Source organism: Cyphomyrmex costatus, unplaced genomic scaffold, assembly GCF_001594065.2.
Source record: "Cyphomyrmex costatus isolate MS0001 unplaced genomic scaffold, Ccosl1.0 scaffold164, whole genome shotgun sequence".
Taxonomy (NCBI): domain Eukaryota; kingdom Metazoa; phylum Arthropoda; class Insecta; order Hymenoptera; family Formicidae; genus Cyphomyrmex; species Cyphomyrmex costatus.
In genome coordinates, this window is record NW_017275653.1 from 336,128 (window position 1) to 363,755 (window position 27,628).

At 33.1% G+C, this 27,628-nt stretch overlaps 4 protein-coding genes across 5 annotated transcripts; 2 read left to right on the plus strand and 2 right to left on the minus strand.

Annotated features, from left to right (window-relative positions):
• Window positions 1-222: 222 nt before the first annotated feature.
• Window positions 223-2,539, plus strand: LOC108771713 (protein BCCIP homolog). The gene is made up of 3 exons (XM_018537073.1): window positions 223-339; window positions 1,109-1,366; window positions 1,471-2,539. Exons 1-3 carry the CDS (start codon window positions 229-231, stop codon window positions 1,993-1,995), a joined length of 894 nt encoding a protein of 297 aa, XP_018392575.1. The 5' UTR covers window positions 223-228; the 3' UTR covers window positions 1,996-2,539.
• A 468-nt stretch (window positions 2,540-3,007) lies between these two features.
• LOC108771686 (shootin-1) lies at window positions 3,008-12,033 on the minus strand. Of its 2 annotated transcripts, none has more exons than XM_018537037.1 (10): window positions 12,008-12,033; window positions 7,662-8,096; window positions 5,967-6,080; window positions 5,485-5,579; window positions 5,156-5,309; window positions 4,892-5,020; window positions 4,675-4,820; window positions 3,572-4,100; window positions 3,379-3,437; window positions 3,008-3,185 (listed from the first exon to the last, which is right to left on the minus strand). In XM_018537037.1, exons 2-10 carry the CDS (start codon window positions 8,089-8,091, stop codon window positions 3,039-3,041), a joined length of 1,803 nt encoding a protein of 600 aa, XP_018392539.1. In that variant the 5' UTR covers window positions 8,092-8,096; window positions 12,008-12,033; the 3' UTR covers window positions 3,008-3,038. The 2 variants fall into 2 exon arrangements, with proteins under 2 accessions (XP_018392539.1, XP_018392538.1); XM_018537036.1 differs by lacking the exon at window positions 12,008-12,033 and adding an exon at window positions 11,737-11,985.
• Window positions 12,034-18,981: 6,948 nt separating this feature from the next.
• LOC108771697 (hexosaminidase D) lies at window positions 18,982-20,910 on the plus strand. The gene is given in 2 exon segments (XM_018537053.1): window positions 18,982-19,393; window positions 19,395-20,910. Coding segments are annotated over 2 exon segments (1,755 nt in total). The 5' UTR covers window positions 18,982-19,114; the 3' UTR covers window positions 20,871-20,910.
• A 3,176-nt stretch (window positions 20,911-24,086) lies between these two features.
• LOC108771734 (ras-related protein Rab-28) lies at window positions 24,087-27,482 on the minus strand. The gene is made up of 4 exons (XM_018537095.1): window positions 27,315-27,482; window positions 24,932-25,117; window positions 24,545-24,778; window positions 24,087-24,376 (listed from the first exon to the last, which is right to left on the minus strand). The coding sequence occupies exons 1-4, from the start codon at window positions 27,387-27,389 to the stop codon at window positions 24,152-24,154; spliced, it is 720 nt and encodes a 239-aa protein (XP_018392597.1). The 5' UTR covers window positions 27,390-27,482; the 3' UTR covers window positions 24,087-24,151.
• Between the last annotated feature and the right edge of the window lie 146 nt (window positions 27,483-27,628).

Genomic DNA, 27,628 nt, shown 5'->3' on the forward strand with positions numbered 1-27,628 from the left:
TGTAAACGCAGCCCCAGCTTTTTTTTAATAGTAATACCTTCTAAAAAAAATTGACCAATCACGGTCGAATGTGAGAAGAATACTCTACTGTGATTGATCAATTTCTTACTCTTACCGCCACTGGTTACTGCCATTGTAGACAGCTTTACAATTGGCTAAACATGTGTTGAAGTAACGCAAGGCTCTGACGTAAGGTGGCACTCTAGTCGTGAATGACGTGACGTCGTGATGGCTGCCCCAGTAAAGAAACGTGATATTCAGCAAAAATTGCACGACAGTGACGAGAATCACGTCTCGTCCAGCAGTGAGGACGAGGAATATGAGATCGCGAATAACCCGGTGAGGCAGACTTCTATCAACTTATGAGATATATTTTAACGATCGAACAGTTAACCTCACTCAACAAACACGCGGTCGTGCTCTTCTGCTGTCGATCCATTTACTTGATTATTTATAGCGTTTTCGAATGTAGCGGGTTTTTACCTGATCCGAGTTGATTTAATGAGTTGGTTTAGCTCCGAACTTTAATACAGCGTGTAACGCATATATGATGTAATGTCAATCAATAGCTAAGTATTAATGTCCAATTCCACTACTCACAGTTAACTCTTAACCGATGTTTAACTTATTCCTTATCCCTTTCCAGTTCAAGAATTGAAAAGAAATAAGTAATAAGTTAAACTTTGGTTAAAAATTAACCGTGAAGTTTATATTGAAGATATTAATTTATCTTTTTTTTTTGTTAGCATTAAATAAAGGTTGTAAAAGTTACAAATATCTTTATACTGATATAAAAGAAAGCTATATATATTTTTGTTAGAATATTCATAAAACGATAATAACTTGATTAAATATTGAACATGCTAATTTTTTTTTAAAACTGTATCTGTTCACAATTCGGATAAGTAAAACAGCTTTTATGTCATTAGTTAATCTCACAATTTTCATGAATATATCTGTTACAAATTCTATATCTTCTTAGAATATTTCAGTTATAAATTATAATTGACATAATATCTATTTATTTTATAAAATATTATGATTAATATTACATCTGTTTATTTTATAAAATTAGACAGTGCAATATTATCATAAATATGAATTTTAGGGAATAGAGTTTCAAGTGGATTTTGAAGGTCGCAATCCACAAGATCCAGACTACCATGGAATTAAAACATTACTGCAACAACTTTTCCTCAAAGCGCACATTGACTTGGGTGGATTGACAGATTTAATAATTTCTCAAAATTATGTAGGATCAGTTGTTAAACAATCTGAAGAAATAGATGAATCTGATGATGAAGATGATAATGACATCAATGATGTATTTGGTATTACAACTGTCATTAATGTTTCTGATAAACAGGTAAATAAAATTGATAATCATATACAATCATTATCAAATTGAGAAATTATTAATATCTCTATCTTTCAATTTGAGATTTATTTAAAAAAAATTTTTTTTTCTAGAACATTTTGTGTGTACAACAGTTAAGACATCTACTGAAACAGTTAGCAGATGAACATGCAACTGATGCAGTTAATACTATGATAAAAAATGTATTGGAGAACGATGCAGCGCAATTGGGTTTGCTGATTAATGAGAGATTCGTTAACATTCCCGCTAAGATTTCAGTACCACTTTTCGAAAACCTAATTTCTGAACTGAAACGTGCCAATAATAGAAATATGCCATTCAATTTTTCCTATTACATACTCATATGTAAATTGTACAAATCAGAAGATAAAAAAGCAAAAAGTAAGAATAAAAACGGTACTGAACCATCAGTATTATGGAGTAATCCAGAAGAGGAGATCTTTGCGGAAGAAGCAATTGTTAGTTTCGAGTTTTCTGTCGAAGAAGAAGCAGACAGTGGTTTATCCGGAACGTGGACTGAAACGGACGACGAGATGATACCTTATAGACGAGTATTACTTTTTGAAGCTTCAAAGTTGCAATCAATATTTGGTAAAATACAGAATCAGTTTTCTTAATTAATTTCAAAACGCATTTTCTTGAACGATATGGCTGATAAGAGAGGTTTGTAAGTGTAAAATAAAAAACAATCTCAAACTTTACACATAAGTTTAGAATAGATAGATCTAGTAACGATCTAGTACATTTTTTCGTACTTAGGTTTATATATTCGAAAGGTGCCATGTTATGTGTGAGAGCGACGGATTCATGTCACAGATCACAAGTTCAAACCTCGCATTCTGTTTATACGGAAAAATTTCATAGAGTCGTAAGGAACTCTTTGGATTTAGATAACTCTTTGACTAGACATATAAGGACTGATATGATTCTATCCATGCCCTCGCTAATTTCATCTTTTTTTTTTGTTCTCGAAGGGGAAATTTTCCAAGACCCCCGGGGGAACCTTCCCCGGGGAGTGTCGGATTTACCGCCCGGCAAGTACCGACGGCCAAAGCCGCGGTCGACCTAACCGGACGGCGCCTATATACCGACTAAAACCCCTCCGCAATATTATTCATTTACTCTAAACTTATGTAATGTTTTTTTTTTATTTTACACTTACCGAACTTGTGAGTTTTGTTTGCAAAATTTCCTATTTATGAGCGAAAAATACGCTTCTCAAAGATATAGCTTCTTTTATATATATATATATATCTATATAACGTATAACAGTATATATTACATTAAACATTTTATAATATATCTTTTACATAATGCTTATATTATGAACTATTTCTAAGAATTTCACTTTTTTTTCATTCTTTTATTTTTATTTCTCTTAACATGTAACTTACAAAATATTTGCAAAATGGCCATTAACTTAATACCTCGTCTAGTTTAAGGTTTTCATAGTAGTATAAAAATTACTTTTACAGTCGAATAAATAAATTTTGTGTAAATTTATGTTGAGCAAAAGATCTACAAGACAGAATGTACACATAATGTAACAGATGTATTGAGTACAAATAATAGTAATATTTGTGTAATTTAACTAATTTTTTATATATAATTCATTAAATTTTTGTTGGAATTACAAATATATCCATTCAAATTCTCATTACTATGACGCTGTGTCTGCAAACTTTAATGATTGCCTGATTGGCTTGGCTCTTCTTCTCATAGTACCGAGAATATTTAACATTTCAGAAACTGCTGGTGGTTTACTTTCTGCTTCTTGTCGTCTTTTCCTCTCTTCTTCTCTTTGTTTCTAAAATCAATGTCATGCTCAAATGAACAGGTTAAAACCAAAAGAAATACACGCATACACACTCTATATATGATGCATTTTGTTAAAAAACAAATATCCGAAAGACACGAATTTAAAGAATGTTTGAGAATTTAATGTTACTTTAAACAACTTTGTGATGTATTCTAAATATTTCATATATAATTCAACTTACATCTGTTTGTTTCAACGTGAAACGTCCCCCTTTGATTTGATTAATAATATCATCAATAGCTGAAAATTAGATACATAGCACTGCATTGTATAACTTATATATGTATATATATATATTTATTTATATATATATTTACAATAAAACAAAATAATTCATAATCGACAAAATAATATATAAGTCTGTACATAATTACCAGGTTGTTGCGCAACCGTAGGTGTTTTTTTCGGCGTAATACCAAGCATATTTTCCATATCGCTTACAGCTGAGGTCAATTTTTCTTTAGTCAACAATTTTATTGATGACTGACCAATCGTCGATATCGGTGGTGGTGGAGGAGGTGGTGGTAACGGTGGCGGTAACGGTGGTTTCGAAACTTTCTCCTCTAATTCTTTGATTTTTTGTTTTAAGCAATGCACAACATTTTCCAATTCTTCCATCGATTTCTCCGCCCTTTCGGCTCTCTGAATAACTACTTCTAATTCTGATTCCGCGAGCTTTAATTTCTCCTCGACAATCTCAAATTCTACATTTGATTCTTTCTCCTCTAATTTCTCTTGTAACACTTGTATTTGAGAAGCATGATTTTGCTGCTCTTCTTCTAATAGCCTCTTTAGGGATTCCACTTCTTGTAAAACAGTTAACAATCTCCCATTCGGGTCATCTCCGACTCCGGCTATAAGAAGAGCGCTTTGATGCGCTAAGACGTTTCGTTCTTTCTGGACCTAAACAAATAACCAGCTAATTAACACAATATATGCGAAAGCGATATATTTTTAATGCATTTTAATTTCCAAATCTTATTTTCTTTTCGCATACGTCGTTTAAAAATTACAAAGATTCGATATTTTATTTTAAAATGAATCCATAAATGTATGTGCGTGTGTGGATGTGTGTAGAATTGCTCTATTGTGTCATGTTTTGAGAAAATTGAACTTAAATGTGGCGAAAATTGTAGTTTAAGGTACGTACTAAAGTGTCTCGAAAACGTAATATGATAGAGTAATTTCATCTATAGATTCATTTTCGTGACGAAAATCTGTTATTCATTAGACACAATGAGTTTTTGCAAAACATTCAAATAATCTACTTTATTATTTTTAGAAGGTTTCCCAAGCTTTCCTGGGTGAATAAACTTTCTTTTATGAATGTATGGACTTTTTTCAAGATGATAACTGCATAGATTTTAAAAGTGTCCGTTTACGACCAAAATTGGCCATTTAATTCTTCCTTCTATTTAATTTCAGTAATTAAATTATATATTAATGAAATTAAATTTTAATGATCGTAATGACATACCCTTTCGGCTTCCAGTTGCAGCATTTTCGCGCTTTCTCTTTCACGATCGCATTGTGTCTTCAAGGTCTGCACTTCCTCCGCTACCATTTTCGTGACTCTTTCCATGTTTTCCTTGTGCACTTTCATCTCGTTAATTTTTTCTTCGCCTGCGACAGAAATAAATCGATCAGTTTATTGCGTTTTGCATATCGCGTAATTATGGAAGATTTTATTTTACCTTTTTGTCGGAGGACTCTTTCCTCTTCCAACTGCGTAGTCAGTTGCGTCACCTGTTCCTGTGCCTCGAATTCCTGAAGTCGTGCGGAATGAAGTTCTGTTTGTAATCGTGCTATTTCACCGCTCAACTCTGAAAAAAACAAATGTTCCACTTAGAACTGCTGGTCTGCTAACTTTGTTTAAACTCAATTGTTAACGCAATCTCGAGAGCAAATAGAAATATAAGTAACAATCGCGGTAACCGAATAAAAGCAGTTGCACTGACCTTTCACCGTTTGCCTTAATTGATCCAAATCCTCGAAGTTCGAGTCCACTTCATCGGACATATCGAGATGCAACGATTCATCCGGATTATTATGTAGAAACTTCTGCGCCATGATTTGAGATCTTCGCTTCAATTCGCGATTTTGTCGGTACCACTAATATAACAAAATTGTATATCATTTTACAATAATTACGTATCACTTATACAAAAATTCTCATTTGTTAGTGATTAAGATTACAAATCATCTATTAATATATTTTATATATACATATATATATATATATATATCACTTCTATATATCACAGATTAAATTATCATAAACATGTACCTGAGAGGCTTGTTGCATAGCTTTATGCATTGCGTTCGTTTCCACGTCGTATTGATGTTTCAATTGTTCGTATTCTTTACATACCGCTTCGGAAACTATTAAAAAGGAATATGAACTTAATAACTTTAGAGAAGATTCGGCTACATATTATGAGATAAAACTTCAACAAAATATTTACTACTTAAGAAAATCTGAAAGAAAATTTTTTTTGAAAATTTCGTAAGAATTGGTTTTGCGGATTTAAATACACACACATACACTATCTATTGTAAAAAAATATAGTCTCGTGAAATCGCTTTTTCTAATTTTTAATATGTTTGTACTTCAAATTTATTTCAAAATTATATTCTTAAAAAATTCTCTGACTAATTTTAGAATTTTGAACAGTTTAAAAAAATATTTGGAAAATTCGGGAATTCTTGGGCATTTTTTTTTACAAGATTTCAATAAACATTGTTCAAGTCACATTGTCAGCTACGCACCTGTCCGTAATTTTAGGAGCTTCTGTTCCTTCTCTTGAACTTGCGATTGTAACACGTTATTTTCTCTCTGTAATTGTTGGTATTTTTTCTCCAATTCTACGTGATCCTTATTCACTGCAAAAGATGTTCGAGATTACGACGTAGAATGCAATTTTTTATCTCGTAAAATGTTTTAATTTCTTTTTCTAATCATTATATAATAGTTATGAAACATGGATGTGCGTGGGCTAGATGAGTCAGTTATTAAACATCGCGATTATAAGTCGACAATAAGATTAAGGTCACATAATCCTTAGAACTATTGAGAAACAGTTGACGACGTCATCGGTTTAAAAAAAGGTTCATATTGTGGAACAAAATACATATAATTCCACCGATGACAAAATGTTCATCAAACGTGGTATGTAATAATTTTTTAATTAAAGTAAACAAAAAATTGTATTACATATGTATTACATATGTATATACACATGCATGCTGAAGTTACTCTAACGTTTTGCAAAGTTTTGATTAGCATATTATTCTACCATCGTTGCATTTTTCTCTTTTTGATGCCATACTCCAAATATTATCTTTAAATATTCTGATGCTGGAACTCTGACGCGTCATGTTATATGTATTATACATGAATCGTTTATAAAGCGTTTGTTAATTAAATTACAAATCGTATGCAAACGATATTTTAAGAAAATTATTAAAATATCTCACTTTCGCATCACTTCAGTTTTCAGTGCCTGGCTTTTTTTACGTAAATTCGACCGATCAGCTTCACTAATCGTTCGTCAATCGATGCAACATACCGTTTTAAGAATATAAAAAACACAATATTTCGAATCAATAATATTTTGTCCCCGTCGATTTATAATTCTATCGCGTATAAACAGTATGACTAATACAGCGTCATTGCCTTCATTTTATATGCAGAAGTGAATCACGACGTGTGATAGTCGAGTATACATTCTCAATCAATTTGTCCATGAACTGTGGCGAACACGCTTTCCATTATTTATGAACTTTTATTAATAAAAGTCTAACAAAAAGATCGACGCCGAATAATTAGATGAGCTTATATTCACACATCGAAAAAAACTTTCAAAACTGTCAAGAATACTCTCGATTTTCGATATATTCGAATATAAATATGAATTATTTCATAAATAGTCGTTTAAGTCTGCTTTCCTTACCTTATGAAGTACAAGGACGGTTTAATCATGAAATCGGATGAACGTATCGAATCATTCGAAATATCTGATAACGTAGGCCTTGAATTTTATATACTGGGTATTTTTTAAATAACGCTCACTAATCACGTAGTGCTATTCTTCGTAAAAAAAAAAACTGAGTCGAAAAGTCCTATATAATTTTACAAATTTTTGCAATAGTTAACGAAATATTAATTTCTAAAGATAGTCAAATAAACGGATAAAATCAATGCATAAGACACTTTTAAGATGCCTTATGCGTCGATTTCAAACATTTTGGTTCGTTGGTCATCGGATAACTAAAAAAAAATATTGAGAAAATTACAAAATAGCAGAGGATTTTTCAATTCGCAGTTTTTTTAATCAGAAATAACACTATATGATTAGTGGGTGTTATTTAAGTAACATCCTGTATTATAGGTGTATGCAATTTAGTACAATCGCATCAGTTCGACTATTGCGTTCTCCAACGCGACGTTTAATTAATAATTACCAGCTTCACTCTTCTGCAGCAGGTGTTTCCGCCTCTTTTCTGAATCCTCATATTTGCCCTTCCACTTGCTTTCCAAAATGCTGTTGCTCCTGTTGAGCCTAACAACGTCGTTTGTCTTAGAAACGTTCATCGGCGTCATCTTCTCCTCAGATTTTCGGATCTCGATCGTGGAGGTCGACAATTGATTGTTGTTGCGTGACCTGAGCTGTGCGACTGAAGCTTCGAGCTTCTCGAAGGACGCTCTTTGGGCTGCCACATTGCCTGTCCCGCGGCCGAGCTTCTCGAAGGATCCTCCACGCTTTGGAGGACATCTCTCTTGAGCCTTGATCGTGGCCGATATTCTCGGCACCGGAATGTGAGAGTGAATCACGTTCGGAGACGTCCTCGATGGCTCCGTGCTCAGGACAATGTTGAATTCCGTCTTATTCATAGTGCCTGTGAAATTAAGTGCACTTGTTATCTCGTTTATTTTAAGCTTTGTAATCGATCACGATGGAATATGGCAGAATTGACCATTTCTTGGTTAGAGTTTTAAGTCCACGTGTCTTTCCAAGAATTCGATGTAAATTAGGTCTGTTCGTATTGCTTAAAATTTCTAAAAAATTTTTGTACTCAAAACGAGATAAATATATAATTGGCCGTTGAAGAGAGAGAAAGCAAAGATTTCAAGTGCAAAAAGTGCAAACAACGCGAACAGGCTTTATGTAAAATTTTTACATTATAATAGAATACGGTGAGAATGTTCTGTAATAATATAGTAAACAAATCTTTCACTATTATTATTATTATCATTATTATTATCATATTTCTGAAATACTTAATCATAATTTTGATGTTACATAAAAATATTTTTTAGTTTAAAAAACTCCTATATATAATATAAAGAACATATATACTTATATAAAATAGATTTAATTATATCTTTTTTTGTATTAATACAATTCAAGCTAAAACGTTTCATGAATTATACATTTAAATAATATTTTGAAAATATATAATTTAAATAATAATTTAATATTCTATCTTTTTATATTTAACTGAAAAAAATTTTGTTTACGGTGCAACAACCACCTTGATAAATTTCTGTATCTGCCAATGAACACAAAACGCATTAATTCCGATAAGTACATATCGATATGTCTTTGTTGAGAAACTCGTATTTGAGAATATGTCACTTTAACAAACGTCTTAGACGGATAAACAAAATTCTTAAAACGTATGCATCTTGTATATGTGCTTAAATTCTTTGTAAACACCATCATCGTTGAATCATTAAATTGCATAATCAACATTTACAGAAAAATAACGCGTCACGATTAATTCTTTATTATCACTTTCTTATTTCAAAAGTAACATAACTAAAAAAATTTGATTTCCAAAAAAATGAAAAGATCTTTTAATTTGACAAAAATTAAATTACTAGCTAAACACATACTATTAATATCAAAATAAATATATTTTAATTCAATATGATCAAATGTCCAAATATCATCATGATGTTATCATGATGTTATCAATAATAAATTTTGTCATTTGAGTTTCGTAATCCTTATAAAAGTTGATAACAATGGACATTTCTAAAAATAAACATATTGGTCTCAATCTCGACAGTTATAGTTTTAAATAACTGCTATGTCAAAATATTCTTATATGCCTAATTAATTGAACATTAAATAATTAGTAAAAAAAAAAGGAACCATTTCGAAATTATTCATATTTTATTAATATTTATTGATAATTTTACATCATAAAGATTGTCGAATATTACCGTGATATCAATATATCAAAAAATCAGATTTTAAATAAAGATTATTGTATAATTATCGGTATCTCACATGTACTTATTGTTTTATGATATCGCGACTATTAGCGAAAAGAGATTAAATACTCTTGATAAGATTTGCCGTACATATATACGTATAGGACACACACGCGTTCATTCACGCTGCAAAACACGAGTTCCCGGAACAGAGGTTAGTGCGTTTCTAAAATAGGACTCCACCAAAAAGTTTACCCAAGAGTTAGGTTTAGACGCACGTGCTGAGCTTCGCGGGAGTAAGGCAAATAGCTCTCCTGCGAGCCATTTAAAGTTAATTCGTCGGAATGCGTGTCTGTGCCGAGACTCGTGCGGCCCGATCGTTAAACCGACATACGACGAAGGGTCAAACGGTTTCAGTTGTTTCCCCGAACTAGAAGTCCGCCAGGTGTTGCGATGATTATCATTCTCTAACTTCCGCCAACGTCAACGTTGAAAGGCTCGAGAGGCTCGCAAAAATTCGCTCGGGCGAAAAACGCGACGAGATACTTTAACGGAATATACACAATTCGGCATTCAAGATGTCAATTACAATTAGTCCCTTCATTTGCATTCAAGTGCGTGTCTAAAGTAGAAAAGGCGTTCCAATGTTGAAATCGATAAACTGGAGCGTATTCTCGAAGGGCGTCCAATATATACAATATAAGAGCACGTTTTATATAAAAGCGGAAACATAGAAGTATTCAGTATTCGATCATCAAGTCAAATAAGAACTTTATTGAACTCTTACAGAGAAATCCCACTTAATTAGTAGCCAATTTGATATTGAAAATTACTTCTCATACAGTTTATTACAACGAAATTGCAGCAACATTGCAACGTTCCACTAATATTGCAGTAAGTAAAATTACAGACGTTGCAGCAATGTTGCTGCAAGTTTCTGTACCGTAAGAGATTTAATCATTTATTTTATACAACTTAATTATATTTATTAGTTATTTTGTTAATCTACATAGAAATATATACCTACTTAATTATTTACTGTTGTTTCAGTGCTTTTTAATACTTAAAATGTGTGAGTAATTAATCACTATTCCAGTTTTTAAATATTTACAAAAAAAAGAACGCATCGAATTAACGTGACTACAGAATAAATTTTTCATTCATCATTTGATTACAAACGTGATTATTTTTTCGAGTATTAAAGATTATTTTATTTAAATCAGGAAAGAGAGATTTAATTTAATTTGAAATAGAACGATTGTAAACACTTTATACTTGTTGAGCGATTAACACTTGCAATCGTTTTTTCGCCTCGCGTTTACTACAGTATAACTAGTGTTATCGATCGTTGCACCCTACGTTAATTTTACGTACATACATTTCTTTACACATGCACGGTGTATGCATGTACATAAATACCGGCATGCATGTGCAGATTTCGACGTCATGCATTAACGAGTAACGAGCCAAGTGTCCGATAAAATCCGATTGATAGCGCACGTACTAAGTTTACATGTTCAGAATGTACTGCGAAAATATAGAAGATAATGCTTCCAAGTAAAACATAACTGAAATGACAAAAATCTTAAGAGGCGCGACGCGTCTAAAGGGACCTGGGAGAAAGTAACTTGCAATCCGTTGTTCTATCATTGTCAATTTATTTAGACATTATGGATTATTTGAATTTCATTGAATGATAATTTTAACGTAAAAAATATATATTTCTATTTTGTAACATTTTGTAATATAATACATCTATTTCGTTCAATCCCTCTCGTTCAATTTAGCCAATTATTTTTCAGCTCGAGAAGAATTTTTATTCGCTTATCTGCAAGATCAAAAGCGTCTGTCTCTTTATTATACTCGTAATATAATAAAACGAATATCGAATGTCGCACAGTATTTTTGCAATAATAAGATTTCGCAAACTCGCGAGCGACATTTCATATACATGCGATTCCAATTAAACGCGGAGTCCGCAATTTTCATTTTCATTTTATACAAATCATAATGTAAAGTCTGCTTTTTTTTTAGTTCAATTTCTTGCACGTTTCATTTCTACTCTTTTTTTCTCCACATTGAAAAAAAGAAAAAGAATTAACGATGCAAGAAGTTTTTAGCTATATATAAAAAAAAGAACAGATCTCTACTGCAAAACGACCGCTAATTCGCGCGCGCGCGATTGTGAAATAATTTAAAACAAAGACCGTATAGTGACTTTTAATTGTCAATTACGTCGTGTACGTGCGGCGTAATGGACTTTGGAGTTGTACATACGTCGTATGTTCGGTAAGCACCGAGGTCCTTTCACTTTACCTGTTTTGCGTCAAAGAACGATGGCCCGTTTGTTATACGCGAGACACTTAGATCTCATTCAAAGAAACTCAGATTTCGTTGTATTCATGCGACTCACTCATTCGTCTCACAAATCGTGCCGTTGCGGACGATTAATCGCAAGTGTCGCAAGTGATTCTTCCCGAAATCGCGCGGGTCCTCCGAAAAATTGACTCGCGAAGATAATCGACGCGGAAATTGCGCCAACGAGATGAATTTTCTTCTCTTACGAGCGACAGACAGTCGCACTCACTTTGCTCGTTGCACTACCACGTGAGAGGTCGAAAAAGTGTCAGTCTCTTTCTTTCTTCCCTCGCGACGGATTCAGCACTTCGAGAGTACCGCACGGTTGGACTCGAGTCGTCGTCGTCGTCGTCGCCAGAAACTCGTCCCTACGTTCGCCCCGGCGCGCGTCCACGAGCGTACTGACTTCGTGCGAGAGCGCGTGCCCCGTTGTAACGTTACATTATCTCATGGCACCGCGGACTATACGCGAAAGAGAATGCGGGAGAGCGTCGCTTTTTTTTTAAGGAAAACGAGTGTATGAGTGCGTGCACTCACACACGCGCGCACCTTCCGCGCCGCGGCAGCCTTCGGTGTAACGTTTCTCGATGCCGAAGGTTTCATCGCAATTTGGATAGCGGATTAGCATTGAGGATGTCGAACCTCCTTGAAAGAAGTTATATCTCAGGGGAGAGGAAAAGGTGATAAAACTTCCATGTTGAAATATTACTCGAAGGAAGGGTACGTGTATAAGACTAATGTGCGAAATGTAATGACGTAGATAAACAGAGAGAATGGTTTTGTTTGAACGATTTAAAAATTTAGATAGATACAAATCTGAAGATAATTATTTTGTCGAACCATTAAGACGCTTTAAACGTATAATAATGCTGTTTTAATGTTATTGCAACTGTTTAAGCGTCTTCTGTAATTATTTTGATAAACGATTTATGTACAATTCCTTTCTTAATTTACAATATATTTCACATATTTTACACACAAAGAATAACGATTTTACTGAAAGATTTAAAATTTTGCCTGATACAAATTTGAAAATAATTTAGTTGGACATTAAAATAATTATGTTGGAAACTGAAAAATAAGCAACGCTGCAAAAACATTCTAATAATTAATTATTCTAATAATTAATTTGAATTTCCAATAAAATTATTTTGATAATCCAGCAAAATTATTTTCAGAGATTTATGTGTATATCTAAATAAATCTTCAGACACTAAAACACTTCTCTCCGTATTTTATGAATTATTTTTTATACTTCGCTCTTTAAGAATTTAGGTATTTTCCTTTATGTATTTCAAGAATTTAAAATGAACATATGATATACATCTCTTTTTGAAGAAACATATCTGATAATGAGTTAAAGAATATTATTCGTCAGTAATAAAAGTTTTCATCGACATTTTTAAAGTTGATGTTGGTGATTGATTAAAAAGAACTTTAATTCATCCTCTTCATATTTTAATGTAAGTAAAAAAAAGTATAAAAAGTTCAATTATTTTTCGAGTTGTTTTCGATCAGCATATTCGATGTTACGCCTGAGAGGAATTTACGCAGTTAGTCAGCAGCTGAGTACACAAAAGGCGATCTGTATAGAGTTACGAATAATGAGTAAAGACTCATATATTTATCGTCAAAACCGCAGGATTTTATGGATTATAAATCGAGGTAGATATTATCTAATCTGTCGAAAATAGAATAGGATTAATTTTAAAAATTAAATGAATAGAATAATGCCTATAAGAGCTGAGACCAGATAATTAATGTGTATTTGATTTACTTTAATATGTATAATCAACAATAATATTACAAACGTACAAAAAGTCAATAATAATACTACGTACGTTTCGATTTTCGTAGAAGGATATATTATTATTGACAGTATTGTTGATTATTATATATATTGGAATAAATTAAATACATTAACATTTATTATCAACTCTTACAGGCATTATTATATATTGATTTACTTTGTCACATCCTTTAATCTCTTGATTTGTATTTAATTTAAAAAATTAATAAGATATTCGCATGAAGTTGGTGCAAGAAAAGCTTACATTGATTAAAATGAGGGATTAAAATCGTAATATTGTACCATAAAATTAATTATAAAATTGTTTTATTATAAAATAACCTGTTAGTATGAAAATATTAACTTTATATGTATATCAAAAGTAATGTAAGATGTAATATTTTGCAAAATTTTTTTAAACTTAACGAGGTTTTTATTTCGACGATGATTTAACTGCGATAAAAATACAGATGAGTATCATAATTTACATTATAGATACACTTAAAGAATTCTATACAAGATAACGGTGGAGATAATAGCGACTGTACGATTACATTGATAACAGTTTCTTCTCCTACAGATTCAGTCGTATATATTGTACTGCATAGAGTCGTGCGCGAAACTTTACTAGCGAATATACTTTGTGTAATTGCACGCTTGAGTCACTACTTCAGAATAATCACCCGATAATTCTTCATGTGCATAAGTCACCGCGAAAGCGCATTATTGTTGCATGGTTTCGCAAGAATCACAAAGAAGATGGACTTTAATTACTACGTATGTTACATGCAGTACGTTAAGTGTGGCTGCTGCACGTGAATTTGATGGAGTAATTAGAAAATCCATTTCTTTGTAAAAGAAATTATTTATATAATGTACACAGTTCAGCAGTTTATAGAAATATATCTAAAATCAAACAAAAATGTATAAAAATTTGTTATTTGCTTCAATTTTTAAGACTTTATTTAAATTTTGTATGCAAGTTGTGTCGTGGAATATTAATTTGAAAAGATTACTCTGAGGTTAAAAATCTCTCTTTCATAGAAACGCATAGATCAATTAGACGCATAGAATTTTTGGAAATAACTGTAAATGATGCAACTGTTGAATCATTTTGTACGTAAATCGAGAATGTTATAAGGTAAATATTGCGATTAATTATTTGCCTTATAACGATATGCTCGCCGATGATGATCGATGTTCCGCTTCAAAGTAACAAATCTTCACACTTCTAGGAAGAGAATATAAAAAGAGAACAGCACATTTATGTCACGAAATTCTAAGTAACTAAGCGGAATTCTAAGTAACGCAGAAGCCGCGATTTACTGTAATTGCATAAAGCCTGAGGAATAAAAATTAGACGAGAAAACTTTCACATGGTTCTTACGTTAGGAAACATACTTTTGGAAATCGAAGACAAGTCACGATTCGATACTTTCATTTATAATCTAGGTAATGTCAGAAGATACAAATATATTTCTTTTTTTTTAAGTGATCAAGATATTATCTACAAAATATGCAAGGTGTCCCGAATTTAAATGACCAAACTTCGGGAGCGTGTAGGGGATCGCTAAACTAAGAAGAAAATTAAGAAGTTTGTGATTATATATATAAAATATCGAATTGCAATTCCTTCAATATTTATTATTAAATGAAACGATATTAATGGTAATGTCCATCACACGCTTCACTGTAATCGCATGACTGAATGTCTCACAAAAATCAATTGTTGTATCAACTTGCAACGATGGATCGATATTAATTTTTGTAACAACTAAACAATATATAATTACAAGAGTATAGTCTTAAAATTAAATAATAAATAAAATTCAATCGTACCTTTTAATAAGAGTCTTTCGCAATAACTCAATTGCAATCGATTCACAATTATAATCATCAATGGTATTAATATTGAAATTATTATCTCCACTTGTCATCAGACAAAGTTCGTTATTTCAAACAAACGAACAATGACACAGTAAAAGAAAAAGAGTTTAATGTTAAGAAAGCAATATGGAAGGAGAAAAAAGTAAATTAGTGGAAAGAAAAAAAAGAAAAGGAAAAAAATGAGAAAAAAGAAAAAAATTTTACTCTAATATTGTTTTAAAGTTTAATCGACAATGTGCTCTTTTTGCTTTCTGTTTCTTGTTTTCTACCTCTTTCCTTTTTCCCCTTTGCGATCGTTTTATCGACATTTGTGTTTCTCTTCTCTTCCAAAGTTCGTCAATTTTTATCTCGAACGAATATTATAAATAAAGGAACGGGATAAGAAAAGATAATAAATAGACAGAGAATAGAAAGTGGTAGAAAGTAAAAATACAGGAAGCAAAAGGCATATTATAGATTAAACTTTAGACACAGACGAAATTTACAAAAAGATACAGGATGTTTTCGACAAAGAGATTGCGATAGAAAACACACCGTTTATTATCCGTACGCGCGTGCAAAGTGATCAGAGCGCGTATCTTCCGCGACCTCGAGTCGCGCTTTCGACCGTGTCTATAGTGCCTCGCGGACGGTGCCATCGTTAAACGACTTTATTGTCTGGAATCATGCTCCTGCTTCCCTTCGTGGCTGCAGAGATGTGACTCACGCTCGTCACTCGCGTAACGGGTGTCCCGGCATTCCATGGAAACCGGCGGTCACGGGCTGGGTTATCCATGTTCGAGATTACGTCGTGGATGATACATATATCGAGTATTTCAGACGGCACGATGACTCAGACGGCACAAAAATCCTTTCCCAATAGGTGACTTCAAACCAGAGGATAATCTCTCTCAACCCTAACTTTGCCGTTCTTGAAAAATGATTTCAATAGATCGTTATGAGGGAGATTCGGAAAAAAATCGTGACTAACCATAAGTGATAAGAAAACTGTAAAAAGATTTATAATGAAGATTAGGATGATGGTTTGAAATCGTGGATTAGTAAGCGAAGGAAAGAAAATAAGATTTTAATTTTATTATTATAAATTTTTTTGTAATACATTTTTTATACATATACTTTTAAGTGTCTCGACTTTGCATTGTTTACATTAGTATGCAGACCACATAATAGTGCTATTATAACGCATACGCACTCAATCGGCACGGGATCTAATTTTTGCGAAACGCTTCAACCGCAATGCAACGCACTTCCTGAGCATATTTTAACGCTAGATAATATAGCCATTTCATGCCGGCTGGAACGAGAACGTAAATACAGGAAAACATATATATATACGTTGCAATTTGTAGTGATTGTTCCATCATTAATCACGTTTATTGGTATAAATAGAATTCTACCCTGAATTCTGAATTACAAATCATTTGAAACGAACGAAAAATGCGAAAAATTTTAAAAATTAAAATATGCACGTACAAAATTTATTATAAATTATAAAAAATATTATAAATTGCACAAAATTATAAGCAAGATTTTGTCCTTTTTCTTCTTCGTTTTATTTGATATTTATATTTATTGGCTTAATTTTTACTTCATTGTTCAAGTGTTTTTAACATTTTCTCATTAAGTCATCATTTTCATTTCTTCATTGTCTATCACTGCTATTTGGCTTTTTAATGGATCGACAAATATTGCTCATAAAATATATATAAAAATAATAAATTGTGACTACAAGATTTGTCCATGTCTCGACAGATGTCGCGTCGCTTCACAATTGCGATATATGGCATTATAATATTCCTGCGTATCAATTTATTTTATTTAAATCACCTTTTTTACACTCATACTTTATTGTACGTCTAGAATAAAATTGTAGCTGTCTATATGTAAATTTGCATCTGAGACGAACAAATTCCTCTCACTACGTATTCTTCTATTTCTTTTTGATTAAAAAAGAAATAAACAGAGCCACATACACACAGCGCTATGCCGGGAATGTTTGCGCGCATCCGGTAAATTAATATTTAATTGATATCCATGCGACGGAAATGCAACGCGATGTAACGTGCGGGCATGACGACATTCGCTCGACTTCCCGCTTGGTATCGAACGCAAGCGATGGCTTCCGGTACTCCGAATCTGTCGATTGAATCGATCGCCAATCGTTCTGCCGAATAAGTAAATCGTCTCAAAGCTAATTAAATTAAACGCGCGGCAGGATTGAGTAATTAACTCGGTCTTCAATCACACCTTTGTCTCATTTCTATTTATGTTTGTTTATCGTTGAGCCATCTTTTCACATTCATTGTAAAATGTAAGAAAACAAACAGTTGAACGGATGTACATATATATATCTAAATAATTAGATATTTAATAAATCTCTTTTTTTATTCACGTGATAATAAAAATATTATACATACACTATAATTTGTAGATATTTTATCTAAATAATGATAGTATTAAGCTTGAGTTACTCATCCAAATGGCTATATCAATGATAACTTATCTATTCTAGAATTTAACAACGCTAGAAAAAAATCGTATAAAAACAGCAAACATAAGATAATAAAAAGAAACACGACATCCGAAGCGTTACAGATTACTTAGAATCTGTCGATCCTGAATAAGCAAACTATTTGTAGAATATCACTAAATTAACAACAAATTCAATCAAAAAGTGCAGCAGATTTGATATCATTCGCATTAGATCAAATTCTACCAACAAGACCTGATGTTGATTAGATGGCAGACTAGTGGCAGAAATTGCGTAGAATAAGCGATAAAATTTCATTTAAAAAAATTGAAAATCGAGCCATTCGTTTTGACTAAACCAATTTTCGTTCTTTAAAGTGAGATTTCCCTTCAAAGAATTTAGAAAGAAAATAACTGTAGCACGGCTTTTCGCTTGCGATCTAAAGTTCATAAAATTTTTCGTCCATTTATCGAGTGCCTTTTGTATTGTAACGACTGTAATTTTCTTCGCTCCACTCGTCGCTGAAAATTCAAAACGGGCTGCCTTGTCGCTCGGCGTAGCGTAAGATGCAGGAATCAATAATTATCGTGCCGCTATACGCGTATCTACGGATCAGCGAGCGTGCAGTGGGCCATGTATAGAACTGGAGCAGCGTCTCCTTGTTCTCTCGTACGATCTGTGGGTATCTCTCGGAGACGCCGACAGACCGCGCGCATGGCTTATACCGCGCCTGTATGTACATATACATACTACGTATCAGGCCACACCAGGCCACACCGACCAGTCAAATTACTCCGAGGTAGATCCGACGTCGTTCTATCTCTCTTTCTCTCTCTCCGTTTTTTTTCTTATCCACAAAGGAGCCGCGAGGTCATATTGATGGTCCGCGTGGGAAGCTCAACCCCGCGTGCCCCGCGACTTGTCACGATTTCTCTGACGCTCGAGAGATTATCTCTCGAGGAATTGTCGTCTCTCGAGACAGAAATGCGTGCGGTCGCGATTCGATGAGCAACACCGAACGTGTCTCCCGCGTTGCTTCACAATAATCTCTCACCCTCTCTTTCTTCTCTCCGTCTCTCTTTCTCTGTGTGTCGCGGCGATCGCGCGGTTCGTGTTCGTGAAGGATGGACGTGACAGCGCGATAGGTTTGACGGCGATTCGATCCCCGGAGTGCGAATCTTCTCGACATCATGACGCGTCTACGGGGCCGTGCATCGCTAATGGTCGTCGCGACGATCAGCTTCATCCTGCTGGTTGTCATATACCACATACTGAGTAACGAGATCGACGAGATGTCATCGGGCAAAATTGGCACGCGTCTGAGAGCCGAGGATGTGTATCCACCAGGTGAACTCATGGACAGCCCTCAGGGTGCTGCCAGAAAGCAGCTAGTAGATGGGCAGATAACGGGTGATTTGAAGAACGGTAGGAATAAACTGGTTAACGAATTAACTCACTATGATAAATCGTTTTGCAGACGGCACTCCACTGTTCAAGGGCCATAAGATCGTCCACCTAGATCTGAAAGGCGCCCCGCCGAAGATGAGCTACTATAGCTATCTGTTCCCTCTGCTGCGAAAGTTAGGAGCCACTGGCGTGCTCGTGGAATACGAGGACATGTTTCCCTTCGCTGACAGCATCGAAGACATACACGCCGGCAACTCTTACTCCAAGAAGGACATTGCGCAGATTCAAAATATAGCCAGGAACAATCAATTAATCGTCATACCGTTGATACAGACTTTTGGTCACATGGAGTTTGTTCTTAAATTGGACAAGTACAAAGATTTCAGAGAAGTTCCACATTATCCGCAAGTCTTGTGCCCTACGTACAACAAAACACTACCATTGATCTTTGAAATGATAAACCAGGTCGTATCAGCTCATCCGACATCTAAATATTTACATATAGGTGCGGACGAAGTATATCAGATAGGAGAATGCTCAAGGTGTTTAGACGTTATGGCCAAAAGACAATGGAGCAAACGACAGTTGTTCCTGGACCATGTCTCTGCGGTAGTTAAGTACATCAAAGAGAAATACCCAGAACTGACTGTACTTATGTGGGATGATGAATTCCGTGATATATCGCCACAGGAGATCATTGACAGGGGCCTCCACTCGATGGTAGAACCAGTTATTTGGAAATACACCACCGATCCTGGCATGACGCTAACGGATCAGCTGTGGGAAAGTTACGCTGCCGTGTGGAAAGAAGTCTGGGTTGCGTCAGCATTCAAAGGAGCCACTTCGCCGGATAAATATTATACAGACATTTCGTATCACATGGAGAACCATCAACGTTGGTTGGAAATCATTCAGAAATACTCAAACCAAATCACATTCAAGGGTGTCATGTTGACTGGATGGCAGAGATACGATCACTTCAGTGTCCTTTGCGAATTACTGCCAGTGGGATTACCATCTCTCGCCATTAATTTAGCTATATTACAAGCCTCAGATGTAAACGTCTTTCCTGTAGAATTACCCGATCGTATATCTGAAGCTTTACAATGCGATGGTATAATCTCGTTAAGCATACCAGAACCACAATACGGCTGGACCAAATGCAGTTTCCACGGAGTATCGGTATACGCAGCTATTTTACGTCTTTACTCTCTTACACAGGAAATAATGAAAATGGAACAGGATAATACCTATAAAGGATGGTTAAAACCATACAACATTAAATATTCCTTCGCGAGTCCTAGTTACGTCGAACGCGCGGTTACTGATTTGGACAGATATAAAATGGAAATAATATATATCGAAAAAGAGATGCGTACAGCTATGGAAGATATTTATGACGATTATACAGTACAAGAATGGCTTGAGACATATGTCGCACCTATAAACGAAAAGCTCAATCAGTTATGGGAAATTAAGGAGAAACTTTTAGAGAGAAATACATGGCCAAAGAGACCTCTCACAAAATCTGATTTATAGTATAAAACGGCAGTTTCTTGGAATAAATAAGCGAAAATATTCATGTTCTTTATGGTATAATATATAAGAGACTGAAATTTTTATTACAATAATACGAGAAAAAGAACGCGAAATTTTTCGCGAATAATTGCGAAAATTTTTTAGCAATTATTTTTTAAAAACGGCGTGGATAATCAGTGAAATGTAAAAATTTTGAACTCGTAATTTTACATCTTGAACAATTGCTGTACAGAATATGTGATAATATGTAATTTGATAAGGAAGTAATCAAATCAGAATTGCACCGTCCGTATAAATTAGTAAATCTTATTTATCTTGATGGAAATAATTGCATTGTTTATAGTAGAAATAATGAGAGATATTTTTTACTTATGTCGCAAATTTAGATGAACCATTTACGTACATATATTGATATTATTCTTTTCTTCCAAAAAATACTCCACAAAGCAAATCAATACACTGATAATATTCTAGATGATTTACAGAAATAGACGGTGTATAAAGATAGTAATCTATTGAGGTATATGTACGTGTGTGTGTGTGTGTGTGTGTGTGTGTGTGTGTGTGTGTGTGTGTGTGTGTGTTGTGCGTGTATGTATATCTGTAGAACATATATATATATTAAACAAAGCAATATAATTTTTCAGCATTAGAATAAATAATTTATTGTTATTTTATTAGCTTGTATTTATAGGTGTTTCTCAAATCTGATCTCAAGAGCATATCAGGCGAGATATTCAAAGTGGAGTTTTATATATCTTGAGATACAAACAATTCAATGGTCATGTCTTAATTAGAAATCGATTGAAACTGTAGATATTTATCTGAAAAGAGGAACGATTATTCATAACTCAAATAATATAATATTAATATATACATAAGTACATGTAAGTTATAATATGCACTTTAACATAAATATTATATAATTTTTTCTTTTCAAATCATGTCCACATTTAAATGACACACAATTTTTCTCGATTTAAGAATTAATTAATACAAATTTTAAAGTTTGTTAATATGTATTACAAGATCTTCCTTCAAAACTTTACTATTAAATTGTAAAAAATAAGATAGATTATACCTTGAGACAAATTTCATCCCAGTTTCTTACTTGAATCACAATTATAAATGGGAAAGTAATATGAATATCGAACAAAAAGGGTCTGTTTTTGCACTGTTTAAATTATAGTGTATACGATGCAATAAATTGGAGTGAAACAAATATATATTTGTTACGATGCAATAAATTGGAGTGAAACAAATATATATTTGTTTCGTTTCAGCAAGCAGAAACACAACTATAAATACAAGCCTCAATGCTAGATCTCAAATCGTTTCTTAGAGATTTAAAAAATTATTATATATTAAATATATATACAATATACATGTACATATAATGTATATTATATATATACACGTAACATATATATGTATGTGTATTGTATATTTATATACATGTATATGTATATTTTATGCGCGCGCACGCGCGTGTGTGTATACGTAACATGCGCACTCTTATATAACATGGGACTATATAAAGTTAGACTTTTCCCAATCATGTACGCACAAAATGCCCTCTATTTGTCTTCTGATTATAAATGAATCTACAACAGATAGAATTCGGTTAGACACACCGCTGATGCACTGATGCATATATTATAAATTTATAAGCCGTTGAACATAGTGATTTTTAGATGTAAAGTAAAACACAAATATTTTAAATTATATAAGACATATTTTATCTGACAACAATTAAGAATTATATAATGTTTATTGTAAACGTAATGAATTTAAAAAAAATAATTTAGTATTGAAAATGTCATGATTTGATCCGTTTTTATGTTTATATTAAATACATATTATCTTTACGTTAATTTATGTATGACGGATTTAATTAGTTGCATCAATGCATTCTAGCAAAATATCTAACTGAAAAATTGCTAAAAGTTAATTTAATAACATTTTACAGGAATGTTTAAAGAAAAGACGTTGACAACTTAAATTATGTAATATAAATGTTGATTTACGCGTGTTAACGCGGTATCTGCGGTTTTAATAAGAGCAAAAATTCGTGCCATATAGACAGATAATTGCAATATGGTATGTCCCAATTAGATAAATTTTTTAAAGATAAAAGATTATTATACATGTGATTGAATTGAAGGCTTTTTATAAAAGACGACAAATGAGAATAGTTTTCAATTAAAAAATATCTACATATACATGACACTGTAAAAATTATAAGTGCTACTAGTAAGCATTATTTGTAATTATAAAAGAGATAATACGAAGTACCTTAGAAATCATTCTTTTAATATTTACAAAAATATATCGTTTTTATTTAAAAAAGAGAGAACATAAAAAACTTCTTTATCTGAAGTTTTTGTTATTGTTATATCGACTTTGCGTCTGACTGCTTTTCGATGAATGAAGCTTGTAACATATATATATATAATTTAGAAAATCTTCCTAGTAGTTTTGAATTCTTCCGTAAATTACTATTCATATTATATATATATAGTATATGTGTGTGTGTGTATATATATATATATACACACACATATACACATATTTGTATTATTTCATACGCTTTGTTATTATTATTTTCTACTAATTATTACTATTATAAAAATATTTTTAATGTTGTTATATAAATAATATATTGCGCGTGTAACTATTATTACAACTAACGAGATGTGATTAATAAAATCTGTTTTTCAATCTAGTAGACAAATTCTGTGGTCATGTTTATCTGTTGGTCCCACACTACGTAAATATTCATTCATTCGATGACTTAACATTCCAAAGTCGGGATGCGACCTACAATTTAATGCCGGTTCCGAGCAAAGGTTTTCTTGGCAATAGATACTTTTGGTGGTTTGCGAGATCACCGAAGAGGAGCTACGAGCACATGAAAATTTCTTAGATCTGCCGGAGATCGAACCCAAGTTTCTTATTGTATGGTACTGTGACCCTTTATATTAGGCCAGAAATCATAAGCAAGGGATTTAAAAAGAACCCGAGTCCCCTAGCATGGTAGACTTGAGCGCTGTCCATGCTACGCTCGTACTATATATGATAAATATAATTTTTATACTTTCAGCTATACAATGTATATTTTAAATGCAATATATATTATATACAAATTTGGTACATTCACTGATTCATACAATCGTAAAAAATACATTCTTAACATTATGTATTTTGTTTGTCGTTATGAACACGTACTTAAAAATAAATAAAATTTATATATAACGTTATTGAAAAATATCTGATGATTATCATTGTAGTGCACACACTGTAGATTTCGAAGCAGGGAAACGGGGATGAAACGCAAGTGGAAATTGCTTTTTAGTAGGAAACCTTTTGACGACTTTGTGTATTGAATTTATATCTACTGTGTCACCAATTTCAGCGATAATGATAGGCTTATGAAAATCTTGATCCGTTCTTGTTAATCGAACACCTAAAACTTGAGCTGCCAAACCTGCTATGCATAAAGATACCTGAAAGTACAGTAAAAGTTTATAGCCTGTATTGATATTAATAAAATATTGATAAAAATACATATATATACAAATAAGGCTGTTTGATAAAAATTTCCTCTGTTCGAATACTTTCTGCACTTAGTATATATTATATATACATATATATATATTTTTTTTTTAAATTACCGCTTCTCCAGTTCTTGCAGACATATCATGATAAGGATATCCGTTTTCCGCGGCAAATCGATGCGACCTGTCTCTCTTAACTGTCCTTTGATGTTCCATGTCACATTTATTACCTACTACCGCTATCAGAGGTATTTCGTCGTAAGCTTCAATGAAACTTTTGATTTTACTGAGCCACTCGTCCAAAATGTCGAAACTGGAGCTATTCGTTACGTCGTATACCAAAAGAATGATCTGATTCATAAATATACATCCAGTTTGCAATAACGTATATGTATATTGTATTATCGTAACGCACAAGAGACATGTCGAAATTAAATTAATAAAAATAAATAAAATAAAATTAATTTAATGAATTTAAACAATGAAATAAAATTACGATCTTACGTGTGCTCCGAAAACGTATTTATCCAACATGTTGCCATGCAGAGCGAGCCCGCCGACGTCCCATAAATGTAGATTGACATTTTTATAGCTGCCGATGCTGATGTTCTTGAGAAAAAAGTCGATGCCTGCGGTGGGTATATACTGCCTCGTGAAATCGTTGTTGCAAAACTTTTGAACGATGCTGGTCTAAAAGAGAATCCTTGAATTTCAATTATCAAGAATAACAGGCATCATAGTAGTAATAAAAATTGTCATTGACAACCTAAATGATATGACAGCCGTACAATAATTGCTAAACGAGAAATGAAAATTGCAGTTAAAACGAAAAATCATTTACTTGTTGTGTGCCACAAATGATCATCGACCCGCTTAATTTTTATAATCACAGTTTATTCTTAATGTACTTATTGTTCTTGAAAAATTTATAACGATTAAAGGAATCGCCGCATTGATAGAAGTGATACAAATAAAAAATTAGCATCTATTTTAGATAATGAAATTGATACATTAAAAATTAATGTATTTTTATGGAAAAAGGACTTATTTATAACTTACTTGCTTACATAGAAAAGTGTCACAATTCTGATGAAGAATAAAACTTACTGTTTATATATTTATAATATTAGGATTGCAATATTCAAATTTTGAAAATTTACATAAACTGATTTAAAGAATACATTATAATTGAAAATCTAACACAGAAAAGAAATAAAATTGCAGAAATTACATATTTACTATTTTAATTATTATAAAATGTTGTTCCAACTCAGAATTTTAAAATATATGCTGTATAGAGGGGTAATTAATTTTGAGGAAAGTATATAATATTTAAAATGTATGATTACCTCAATTTATATACTTTATTAAATTGTTCAATATATTTATTTTAATAATTAATTATTGTTATCAGAGAATACGTATAATAGAAATTCATATTTTTTGTTCAGCTTGAGTGCAAATTTTATTGATACAAAGGCTTTTATTATTGTTTTAATAATCAAGGTCTTTGTATCAATAAAAATATATGATACATGAATTAATTACTTATGTTAGAGAGAGTGACAGCCCGATAGATTTTAATTGAATCAACAGCACTTTTTTCTCAATGTAATCTATCGTTTTAAATTAATTACAATATTTATTATACGTAAATACATATAGACGAAAACGAGTGTATTTGCATAGCCGCATAAATGTATGCATAAAACAATCATCTAATTACATTTCATTATAAAAACGTATGTAAAATGAATATAGTTTTATGAATGAATTTGTGAATTTATGAATAAAATTAAATAATTTTCTTTATATATACGTTTATGCGATTATGCAAGTTTAGATAGATTCTAAACCAGCGAACAGCTTTTCAACACTGTTTTGCATTGCAATGGAGTGGAGTTGGGGGGAAGGGAGGTGAAACCGTCAACTTTCCTTCGCTGCATGAAATTACACCTTAATAGTATGCGATAAATTGTAAGATTGAATTTTATGTTGAATAAGTAAGAGAGTAGAAATTGTGCCAAAATGTACAATATACGAATTTATCCTGAATCACGCAAAAAATATTGCGCGCGATCTTTTTTCCTCGTGACGTTTGTCATTTCGCGGCATACAATTACGAAAAGAAAGCAGAGAATAGCTTCTAAAACTAAAGGTTAATGAATTCATACTTGACCTACATGATTAGTCTCGTTAATGCAAAAATTCATCGATTAGAAAATTCGTTTCTGCCGATTTGCTTTATTGTTCTATCATTATATGGCAAGTTGAGGGATACGATAAACCGCCGAACGTCGCATGTTGCGAAAGTTTCCGCATTGGATCCAGAGGCACGAAGTCGCGGCCGGAGGAGACTTCATCGATTCTAGTTAGCGTATTATAATACATTCATCATTAATCCATATCACACAATACGACCGTACATTTATTACACAGAGAGACATATATAGTTATCACCACGTCAATAAAACTGTAGTAATATTATTATGAATGATACCTACAGCAATTAGACCACGTATATATATAAAGAATCATATAAATATCCGCGAAAAGAATTGTGAACTCATTAACTTCATCGCCCGTCACAGTCGTCACGAAAAGAAAACGGAAATTTATCAAGTATTCTTCGATAACGCAGCCCTCCCTGTCACCTGTTGAGGGATTCTTGCTATAGCATTTTTCACCATGGTGATCGGCAAACAAATTTAAACGGACAGATGCGCACCAATAAATATAGCTCTCGTTAAGTGCCGAGCACCCCGAAACTAGGGATCAATCACCTCTGTCGACCACAAACTATATTCGACAGTCTATACTATACAGTAGTGTGAAATAGAAAAGTCTGCACTCGCAGCATTTTCAAGCGACGCTGACGAAAACTCACTTTGCCAGCACCGGAGTCACCCACGAGCACAATTTTCAGCCGCTTCTCGGCCGATTCCTCTTCAACGTCCGACATTGGGAGATGTGACGAAAATACAGGACGAATTGGCGATAGTCCTCGGTGGTGATCATACGAGCGGCATATAACTCGTCCGTCAGGACGGTCTTCGACTATAATGGCGCGGCATGGAATGTGGCAGTTCGCGTGTTGTGGCCGATGAGGCGAGGTCCGAATCGACCGGCAGTGGTGGCCAGTACGCCGTCGTCGTTGTTGTCGTCTAACTCGCAGTCATGAATAAATTAGCGAATAATCGA